This window comes from Centroberyx gerrardi, chromosome 11 (genome assembly GCF_048128805.1).
Source record: "Centroberyx gerrardi isolate f3 chromosome 11, fCenGer3.hap1.cur.20231027, whole genome shotgun sequence".
NCBI classification, from domain to species: Eukaryota; Metazoa; Chordata; class Actinopteri; order Beryciformes; family Berycidae; genus Centroberyx; species Centroberyx gerrardi.
The window spans coordinates 15,731,289-15,743,196 of NC_136007.1; the positions used below are offsets into that span (position 1 = coordinate 15,731,289).

At 43.3% G+C, this 11,908-nt stretch overlaps 1 protein-coding gene across 2 annotated transcripts in view; it reads left to right on the forward strand.

Annotated features, from left to right (window-relative positions):
* Positions 1-1,389, forward strand: part of LOC139910788 (uncharacterized) — a 19,134-nt gene extending 17,745 nt beyond the window's left edge. For both annotated transcript variants that reach the window (XM_071898209.2, XM_071898210.2), the window contains exon 8: positions 40-1,389. In XM_071898209.2, the coding sequence (XP_071754310.1) occupies positions 40-263 (224 nt within the window). In that variant the 3' untranslated portion in view covers positions 264-1,389. The remainder of the gene's footprint in view (positions 1-39) is intronic.
* The last annotated feature ends 10,519 nt before the right edge of the window (positions 1,390-11,908 follow it).

Here is an 11,908-nt window from a genome sequence, read left to right on the forward strand (position 1 = left end):
TTTCAGATCCTAAAGAAATCTCTCCCTCTCTTTGTTCAGATATCCGTGTGGTGGAAGCGTCTCGGAGGGCCGGGTCTGAGGAGGCCGGGTCCGGCGGGAGTGCAGCGACCAGCGCGGGGCGCGGCCGGGTGGCTCAGCTCATGAAAACCTTCAGCGCCGAGAGCCCCGCACCCCCGACGCAGACCCCGTCCCGCAGCAACAAGCCCCCTATCCCCAGCAAACCTGGCCACTTGCGCCTAATGACCACGCCCTCTGTTAGGTAATCCATATACAGCGATGAGCAGACCACCCGCCTAGCTCCATGCGTCCCCACGCTTTAATAAAAAAGCCACACTGGACACTGTCGGACACCCAGCGTGGAGCCTTCACCGGTGGGTTAATGGGATGGGGACCTCCACAGGTGGTTCTCAGAAATGGTAATGCTCACACCATTGCTATCACCCCCAAAGAAAAGCAATGAAAATATCAGTCATGCTTGAATGTTATGTTTTTGTTTTTTTTTCTTTTTTTGGATGCTGCAGTACTGTAAACACTCTTTGTGGGAAAGAAATTCCAAAGCAATTGATTGCAATTGAATTTTCTTTTTTGTATCACTTACACCCCTTCTGCTTTTTATATATTTGCCAGGGAATTTATGATTATCATATATGTATTCACTTGCAGTTGATGCTTTCCAAACTTGTTTCCAAACAAGCAACATGTGGATCAATAACACCTCATTCTAACGTGCGGTTTTGAGTCCTTTTCACAAAGCCAGTACACTCAAGATTGTTTACTCATTAGTGCCATTAGGTTGATCATTCATGAGACAGTCTGCACTAACTCATATGCAGAAACGAGTGTGGTTCAGTGTTTTTCTTATGAATCTTGAGTCGAGCTCTTCATTTTCTCTGTTGAACAAATGAATGGGCATGGACAGGCAGAAAACAGGGTAAAACAGGCACAGTAGGGTCCTTCATCCCGCTGCCTTCTCCCTGGGAATAGCATAGGCTTGTTTACTTGTCACAGTGCAATGTATGTTTTCCTCTGCCACCTGGCAATAGCCTCACTGCGACCTGTTGTGGACCAATGACAGTGCCAAATGCCTCGTCTGTCTCTCCCAGTGGATCAAACCCTGGCAAGTTAGACAGTCGCTGCCAAATAATCATGCTCCGCTCTGTGTTACTCTTCCATTATTGTTCTCCATTTTCTCAGTATTCTGTTTTACTGATATGTGTGGTTGTACTTTGTGTTTTTTTTTTATATTTTCTATAGGGAGAATGTTTTGTAATGGGATATTTAACACTACTAAGATGCTCACATGTAATACTGAGAGACATCTGTGTTTGTCTGTGATGTCGAGCTTGTATGGTGCAATCAAAGAAACAATAAAATAGCTTAACCTCTGCAGCCAGTAGAGTTTTTATATGAAATCTGTCTCTCTCTCTCTCTCTCTCTCTCTGTGTATGTGTGTGTGTGTGTGTGTGTGCGCGCATGTGTGTGCGTGTGTGTGCTGCTAAATTGGCATAACTTTCCGTATTTATCCAACTTGGAGTGAATGTTTTTCATCTTTAGTTGAATATGTGTTAAGTGAAAAAAAAAACATCCCTCATAGTGGAATAAAACATCACTTTTCTAACCTCTTTTCATTGTTTGCCATGCATTTAAAGCAAGCAAACAACAATATCATAATTTCTCCTATAATCACAAATGTACATATGAGATGGGAAACTTTGATTAGCGCGATGTAACCCACAACACTGCCATGTGGTGCTAACTAGCTCATACTCAAAATAAGTCATTTCTAAATATGTCCAACTAAAGCAAGTAGACCTGCATGCATAACCAAGGCCATTTGTAAAATCTGAATTTTAATTTCAGCAGGGCTAAACATCCACCCCCACGCTTGTTAACTGTGCTCAGACATTTCTCACTAAATTTCCAGTAAAGCTGCTCCCCAAGCTCGCAAATAACATTTAAATCTTTGCCAGTGCTAAGATTGTCAGACATATTTTCACATCTGTATCTGGGATTTCCATTGCAGATAGTGGTTACAACAGCTAATGTTAGACAGCTGGCTAATCTGTTCAGAGAGAAAACCACCGCTGCAACAAATCAGCTCACTGGGGTGAATGAATGCAACGCTCCAACATTGTTTTAAGTTGATACAGTTCCCATTGATTAAGATACAGTATCAGTGTGACATGCCCTCTTAAACAGTGCTGTATCATCTTTAATGAAGAATATAGGCAACAAACAGACTCAGACAAACATTTGAAATCTGCCTACAGGTATTATTACTGGATCACAGCAGTTAGGACGTCAAATGAAGATAAGACAGCTTGGTCAATTTAAGATGAGAAACAAAGGAAAATGTAACTTTGGTTTCTGTGATAACACAATGAGATGTTTCCCACAGTATGTTTGGCTTTTGAAACTAGTTAGGACAGAAAGCTAGGATACACACACTCACGCACACAAACATACACACACGCACAGAGAAAGAGACAGACAGAGGATGGTGTTTTATTGCACTACAATGGCAACAGTGGTCTTGTAATGCAATACACTAGTACAGTGCAGTAGGGTACAGCAGTCATCATATTCTCTACAGGGGACACAACTGTGTGTGTGTGTGTGTGTGTGTGTGTGTTTGTTTATTGGGACACTGTTGCGATAGTCAATAGTGTAGTCGTTCCTGAGGAGGTGGGTATACGGTGATTCATCAAGACTCCCCCTTTCCCCACCAGGCTGCATGCACAAACAACCACACACACACACACACACACACACACACACACCTACACACACACACAGACTGTACCACCACAACCACAATATTTTTCATTTAGTATACCTTTTCCAAATATTATTTACAATCATTTTTTTGGTCAGGTTGATTGGTTAAGTGTCCTGAATCTGGACACATGTATCCCTACAGCCTCGCTTCAAATCAAAAAACAGTTTTCTCTCCTGTGTCTCCCCTTCACTGTCTGTCTCCCTACATCCCCACTGTATATACTGTAATATCTAAAAATATGTATCATATATATGGGGTTCACCCCACAGGACAATACAATTAGTGCTGGAAAATTTAAACAATTACAGGAATGTATTGTCGTAATGTATGTAGTATGCTTTTCTGTAAAAGACTTATCTTACATTGAATTGTCCTGATGAGGTAAACACCACCCAGCTGGTAGTCCATGCATAAAATAAAATAAAATAAAATAAAATAAAATAAAATAAAATAAAATAAAATAAAATCATAACTTACCTCTCACTGACTGACTTGTTACTGGTGATTGTGCAGTGGTAAGAAAACAAAAGCAAACAAAACAACAAAAACAACAAAAAAAACCTTCATACCATAAGTTACTTCTTTAACTTTCATTTACTAAGGAAACGGGAAATGTTTGCTGAACATGTATGCTCTTATTTAATGTCCTGCTTCACAGTGATTCACACAGTACTTTAGGCCACTGAGCAGCTCCATTAAAGTGCCTTGCTCAAGAGCAACTTGATGGTTGTTATTACAGTAGGGGAAAGTGTGTCTTGTTCATTTCTCCAGCACGCTCCAGACCAGCGACTAAGACTGCTGACCTCCCAGTACAGTCACAGTTGAATCCTCATTTGTAGAACTCATTGAGCATTAAGCATTTGTCACTACATATGCAAAATGGCTGCTTCATTGAGTAAAGTCTTAATCTGCCCAAATACTAACACAATACTACTACAGATAAACAGCTGTAGTTCTTTAAAAGTTCATTCAACATGGCTGAAAATTTCCAACACTCTGCTCTTGACCTCATAGCCACTGTGTCATTTCACAGCCAAAGTGATGAGTACGAAGGTGAAACTTCAAACAATGCATTGCTGTCCAAATACATATGGAGCTCCCTGTATGTGTTTATGCCCACACAGAGGTAGCTGCCAGTCTCTCTATGGATTGATGTTCACTTGTACAAAGAGCATGGTGCTTTGACACACCAGGCTTCATCCCAACACAGTCCAGAGAGAAGTGGAGCCATTCTGGACATGCACATAGTTCCCACTGCACACACACACACACACACACACACATATACATACATACACCACCAGTCAAAAGTTTGGACACATGCATTTTTCTTTATTTTTACTATTTTTCACATTTTAGAATAATAATAAAGACATCAAAACTATGGAATGACACAAATGGAATCATGCAGTGACCAAAAAAGTGTTAAACAGATCAAAACGATCTTATATTTCAGATTCTTTAAAGTAGCCACCCTTTGCCTTGATGGAAAGGCAAAGGCTTTGGAAAGAAATTCACGCATAGGCATCAATTTCACTATTTATATTTGTCTAAGAGACAAATTTCAAACATTTAAGCCTAAGCCTTTAGATCAAAATGGCTTAAAGATAATGAAAAACATAGTACATTCAATCAGGTGTGTCCACACTTTTGACAAGGCAACACAAAGAATCAAATTTACAGTACTCATCTTGGGAACTTATAATACAACACGTTATGAAAACACATCAAAGGCTCCATAACGCACGCGTACTGCAGGTACTCATGTGGACACACACAGGAAAATGCTGATACACACAACTGTGAGATCCCGCCTGGATCTCTCCCCCAATGAGCCCAACAATGGCTGTGGCTGTTCTCTGATGCATAGAGACATCGTCGAGCAGTTTCCAGGCGAGAGCAGTGGCAAGTCCCTTGGTATGCTCCCCCCCCCCTCCCCCCCCAACTCCCCCTCATCCCCCCCAGCCACCTCCCACCCCACACACTTCTCCTCTTCATCCGCTTGAGCCTGGCCACTGCTGTCGTCAGGGCCCTCCGATGAGAGATAAAAAGGGACCGTTGTTGTTGCTTTTGCAGGAGAGACGGACGCCCGTTTCTCTCTTTTTTTCTGCCTCTGTCGCTTCACACCCACAGAAGGGGAAGTAAAGGGAAGGGAGGAAAAAAAAAACCAACAGTGTAGGGGAAAGAGAGAGCTACTGCGTGCTGTGGCGTTCCACCACACCACCACTAAACCCCCCCTTCCTCTCCCCCTCCACCAGCCCCATCCCCAGCACCCCCAGCCTGGAGGAGTGGAGCGGGGAGAGAGAGAGAGAGAGAGAGAGAGAGAGAGAGAGAGAGAGAGAGAGAGAGAGGGGGGCCAGGGCCATGTGATACGGAGAGCATGCGGGCACAGCTTCACCCCCAGGCAGAATGAACGGGGGCCTGCTGTGTCTCTCCTGCATGATTAATCTGGCTGAGGGGCAGGAGGACTGCCACAGCCCTGCCTGCATTAACTCCCTACTCTCCAGGTCCTCCTGAACACACACACACACACACACACACACACACACGCACACACACACTAGCAGCAGACCCCTGGATCTACGCTCAGACACAGGTTCGCATACACAATGTACTCTACTGTATGTGTAGCTAGTAAAGAATAGTGACTGGAGCTGATTCCTGGATTCCTATTGAGATATCAGATTCCGGCCCTATGAAGTTTGACTGTATACTTGTCTTTCGCCGGGGGCACTGTTCCTCCAGAGTGTCTCGCTGTCGTTTATGCAGTGACACGATACTAATCGTTTTGCATTTCGTCAAGCCGTAAAGGAGACCGTGGCATGAGGCCGTTCAATAGCGTCGGATTCTAGGTAGTTCTGGGTTTCTGTGACTCATCCTCTCATGTGACCTCTGTCTCCAAGGCAACATTGTAGATGTTTGTTGGTGTTGGTCCTGTCTTTTGTGTAATTCATAGCAGGCAGATGGTCCAGGAGATGTGACTTACTCTTCGGATTCTCTCCGACAAGGAGTATCCGGCATGTGATGGTCAAATTTTCAAATCACCATGACAGCTTCTCAGCATTGCACAGCAGGCCTGTCACTTTTTCTCAGTATTTCTCTCATGTTCACTCCATCCACTATAGGCACGATACCACAAAAAAAAAGTGTATACTGTAACTATCCATCCCATTACAGGCAGGGAAGTTCTTATCTATACAGTGCCCTAGAGTTTTTTAGCCCAAAACCACTGTGAAGATGTGTTGGTGGGGCAATCTGAGTGAGGCAGAGGAGGCTAGTATAGTGCAACACTAGGGACCAAGCAGCCAAAGGCAGGCAGAGGGTTAACATCCTGCAGTCCGCTCCACATTAACTGGAAAGGAATGAAGTGTCAAGCATGTTTTCACCACAGCGAGACGGTCAAAACCCTACCCCCTCCTCCTCCCACCAACCAACCAGTCACCCCTCAAACCTTCTCCTCCACATCACCCACACGCCTCCCACTCCCAACAACCTCCCACAGCCATGACCAAATTATTTTCTAGCCTCCCGAGATTTGCCTCGCCAGACAAAAATCTGCAGCGCAGTCCTGATTCAGTGCGCAAACACATAGCCTCCCTCGTCTCTCAACGCCTCTGTGCCACCACTCTGAAGAAAATAGGTCTTCTTTTTTACTAGCTTGGCCTCTGTTCAGATAGCTCTTTGTGTATATTAGTAGTAGATTTAAAACGCAACCAGAAAACAGTGGCAACCAGACAAGTTACCTCTCACTGCGTGTACTTGCTTAATTTTACACACTCTGTATTTGTGTAACGACTTGTTGGAGTACTATATTTTGGAGAGTTTAAATGAGGCAGGTATGGCAATAACACAGGTGAATGTGTCCTAGTTTAAGGGGTTGAATAAAAGTGTTGAATGAGCGAGAGAGACAAGGAGAGGGGGGAAGCAAGAGAAAGGGAAAGAGGATGGACACTCAATGATTGAGAGAATAAGTGAAAGGGGGAGTAGAAAGAGAGTGAAGAGAGACAGAACGAGGGAGGGAGAGAGAAAATAAGCCCCACCAGTGAGCAGGCCACACAGCCCTGCCAAACTGCTTGAAAAAAAGCCCCCTCTGTTTTATTTATAGTGCGCTGTATCCATGGCAACCAGAGAGGTCAGGCAAGCTGGGCCTGCGCTTCACCCTGCTCTGGGGATTAGGATTTCACAGAGGTTCTCAGATGTGAGGAAGGTGGGCTAGAGCTGCTCGCTGCTCGCCAACGCAGCCCCGCTGCCTATTGGGAAAGTCTGGGCCCTTCGAGGGAAGAGAGGGGGAGCAGCAGAGAGCCGAGGGAATACTCTGGGAACGGTGGTTTGTGGTGATGGGGCTGGGGGAGAGGGGACTAGCAGGGTGGGGAAACTTGCACGCAGGGTAGCAGTAGCACGCAGAGGCTGTTTTAATTAGCTAGCTCCTGTTACACAGAGGCTCCTTCCAGTTTGTTCGTTTGCTAAAATGCGTTTTTGCTGTGTTTCTTACTTATAGTGGAATAAAAAGAAGGTCATGCCAGGACATGGGAAACTTTGTCTCTTTGGGCAAGAAGGGCATGGGCAAGCCTTTGGATAAAAACTGGATAAAAAAAATGCTTTTATATATCAGATTAATGTTCTTGGTTATATCTAAGTGGCACTTGTGACAAACACAAATGAGACAAATGAGACAGTTGGACTTCACAGAAGAGTGTGTAAGAATTTTGGATCTTTGATGAAGTTCTCGTCATAATTTACTTGCACTCTTCCTGTTCTAAGCCTTTGACGTTGCCAAGACTTCAAACACAGTTTTCGAGAATTGAACAGAGGCTCATTTACTTGTTTTTTTTGTTTTTTTTGTGGCCTTGTTGTTTTCATCCCAAGAACTGCATGAGACTCCTTCCAAATCCCGATATGAGAGCCAGTTGGAGTCAAATAAGGGGAGGAGAGAGTGAGAGCGAGCGAGCGAGAGAGACAGAGAGAGAGAAAGAGAGAGAGAGAAAGAGGTGAGCAAGGGAGTTAGAGAAGAGATGGGGAAGAGCTCATCGCCCTCCAGGAAATGCATGGTGTGAGTATAGCAGAGACCTCCAGATTCCTCCTGGGGCAGAGGACATGCGTTGCTAGGAGATGGTTGTTGGGCTGGTGTTGCCATGCATGGAGGCTGTTGCCTGCCATGTTCCAATGTGCAGCAGGACAAGCATTCAATACTCTTTCAGGGAGCATGTGTGAACCATGGATAAAAAAACGTGGTCCATCATCACCATGATGGTCAGGGACTCGTAATGACTCCCCCTGTCTCTAGGGGGCAGCCTCAGCACCTGAGTCACACGACCCATGGAGCCAGCATTGCCCCTTGGAGCTGTGACCAATCCAACATTTGTGGTTGCCAGGAATAGATGTTGCAGGCACATGATCATTGTTGCTGCCTGGGAGGTGGTCAGTTCGGCTTTCTTAGAGATGACTGTGGCTCATAAGGGGGACGGAGGATGTATGGAGCGGGCGGGGTGCTGGAAGGGAGGCGTTCAAGTCGCCTGGAAAAAGCTTAATGGCTGTGCGCTTGGTTGCTAGAGTGTAGGGGGCTGAGGCATGACAGGAGAGGAGCTCGCCAACTCATATTCATCAGGTCAGCGCAGTGCCAGTCATCGGTAGTGCTGGTTCAGGTGATACACGGCTGGGATTGGAGGAAAACATAGTAGAGGAAAGTGAGGTTTGAGAGGAGATTCATACTGAAGACTGTTCTGAAGATGGCGAACCTTAGTCTTAAACCAGATCACACCAATCAGATCGTGTCGTTCCAGCCTCTCAATACCAAGAGGCACAGCAGGAACACGTCACTGTGTTTTGGTGATCAATGATCACACATATACAGATGAAAAATGTACCCATACAAACCAATACAGAAACACACACATACAGAGTGAGAGAGAAGGGGGTTATTCAATAAAATAAATATCCAGGTGAGTAAAGACCTTAAGAAGTGAATTTCAGCCACTATTTAATTTGAACCATTTGCCTACCATTTGAAGCTGAGTTCTACTGAAATTTACTTTAATGTTATGTATATTGTCTGCATTTTTTCTGTTGTCTTATCAGTTTTGAGCTTTGAGTTATCAAACCCTCAGATCAAGGAAAATACAGTCCTGCAACACCATCAAATTACATTTTATGGACCACCATGTTCCTGTAACTCAAAAGGAAATGATTGTCCATAGAATCTTTTTTCAGCCATTTAAGATTGTGTAAATTTGCAATTTGATGTCATAGGATTGCATTTCGCTTGATTTAAACCCATAATTCAAAACACATAAAACAGCAGAAAAAATGTTTACCTTTGCAGAATAGCAACCTAACTATCAGCTTTGGTGGAAATTGGGTGGAACCTTATGAAATGGGCAATCTGGCACGGGAAAACTACTACACAACGAATGAAGTGGATGATGAAATATTAAAATGTTTTTGGGACTGAAAGCAATCGTTATTTTTCCCTATTTGTGTTTAGGCTATATCATCGATGCCATGCACTGTAGCAAGTAATCTCAAGGTAGCAGTAGAGTTACTGAAAGTATTGACATAGTAAGGCTTCCATAAGGTGTGGAGTTGTGTGCATTTCTTCTACAGCGTGAGACAGGTTGATTTACAACAACATCAGTAGCAGTATGCTAGCCTGTCACACAGACTGCAACATAGCACTGCAGATATAGTATACAGTATTTGTCTGGACAACATGTTGATTATATGCTATTTATTGAAATTATATTTACACTCACTTATGTTCGCAGGACCTGAATTATATTGCACATTATTGCAAACAGGCTTTCAGGGGAGGCGATGTGATATAGTGAGTATGGAGACCGTCCTTCAACCAGATGACCCAGGTTCAAGCTCCTTTGTCTGCAAACATCCCTACCAGCTCCAGGCTGCTGTTCTGCACTCTGACCTCTGACCTCCCTGTGGAGGGGGCAAGCAAAGAGAGAATTATCTTTATCATTCATTCAGTTATGACGATGATGTAAATGAACTTGCCATTCAGACATACAAATTAAGTAATATCACTATAATAGTCTGTTTGTACAAAGTTATACAAACTTGCTAGTAATAATCTGTGACATTTTAATTTTTCTACTCTATCATCCATTAATATGACACAATAGTAATTCAACTTGCTCATGAAAGCGTTTACATTTGCTACATTTGTTGTTCTAAACACCTGGCAGTGGGTAGGTGTTTCCTGGGGAAAAAAAATCCTCTGGCACACAGGAATTGATACGTTTTACATAAACAAAACGAAACAGCAACAGCATGCTTGTTTGGAATAAATGCAAGAACAACTCAGGAGTTAGCCTGAGCAGTGATAGCCGCCATGGCTGAACAGGCAAAGAAAAGACCGGTTACCTACAGAAACTCAAATTTCATCAACAGAAAACCCGAGGAAAAAAAGACGTCACAGTGCTGGCCACACTGTGTGCCAAGTGATCTCTGGGAAGTGCAGTGCAGAAACACCACAGAAATGATCGCCAAAGCTGTCACCTAAATAAAAAAAAACAGAATCTTATCACTTTGTTTACCTAGAAGAGAGGTCTCAGGTATTCCTGGCATTGCCCATCAGCAGCTAGGAGCTTCATGACGACTAATAGGGGGGGAACTAGCGTTTGTCCTTGCCATTATTTCCTTAAGTGTTTCTACTTGTGCTCCTGATCCAAAGCGGCTCAGATATAATGTTTAAGTCTAATGTGGCCAGGCAGGATGAAGGCACTGTTATGTGTGGGGAGGAGAATGCAGAGAAGCAGAGGGAGGGAAGGGGTGGGTTAGGGTCTGAGGGCCAACAAGGTGATGCAGATCCAATTACTAAAGTACACACAAGGTCTTTTGTGCATCAAGCCCCTCTGATAAGCGGAGCCCCTCATATCTACTCTTACTGAACACACATAACTGCATGGTAGCAGCCTTGATAGTGCAGTCCGGACAGATTCTCCAACATTCATCTCAGTTCAGTCTCCATTCCTAGACTTGTGTACAGTAAATGCCTTTCTAATCAGGTAAGATGTTATGAACTAAAGGAGATCTTAAGCAAACTTGACCAATAGTGTTTTCTTCACTGTTTCATTCCATTCCAAATTTAAACCATGTATGTATAATTTGTGATGTGTGCTATGATTTCTCTCTTCAGCTCTCTTTCTCCTTTGTGTGATGCTTTACTTTTAGTTCTAATTAATTTCATACACACGTTAATGGAGGAATATTAAGTGGCGCTAGAGTGGAGGGAGCTAATGATGTCGCAATTTACTCTAATAGGAGCGATGAAATGCATGGTGGTCAGTGCACTTCCATATTTCAAATCAGTGGCTTTTTGAGTATTGTTCTGATACTGTTCATAATTTTATTTCAATTTTTATTATCTATAGTTTATTACTATCTGCATATTTATTACATATTTCTAATTGCATATTTTGTAGCATTTCTGATCAGTTTGTGTTTTGTCCAGTTGTTGATATACTGTTAACAGTTAACACTTTTCACAAATGTTAATGGTTTAAATATCTTGCAAACAAACCAGCGATTGCAGATATAACTGTGTTATAATGTCAAACAATCCCCCAACTTTGATCTGTGAAATTTATGTTTTATTTCACCCTAATTAGGGAACTTGTTTAAGTATTTTGCTTGTATGTGATTTCTACTGCTTGACAAATTAGTTGATGTGTGATTTAATAATATGGGAAAATTTGCTGTTATTTATGTAGTAGTATGTGTACCACATAGGTTTTCTTTCACACAGTATTTTGCACCTTGGTTCACTTAGGCAAATTTTGCTAATTCAAAATAAGACATTTTGTGAGTGCATGACTTTAGAGTGCAATGTCCCCTTTTTCTGTTGCAGTTTTGGCCCTATCCCTCTGTGTTTTTCTCTCTATCCGTCTCTCTCATTCGTATTGTCCAACAATTCTGTTGATGTCTCTCTTTTTTGCTCATTTTTTTTCTTTTTCCCTTCCCAACACACGGTGAGTGGGGAGTTGTGTTGGTCCGTGGAGGCAGGCTCTAGCCAACGCTGTGAGGGGCTCAACTTGGTTCTGCTCTGGTTCTGGTGCTGGCTCACCGGCAGGCCCCCACGGCTCAGGCCCAACTCCAGGACGGGCAGTAGTGGAACGG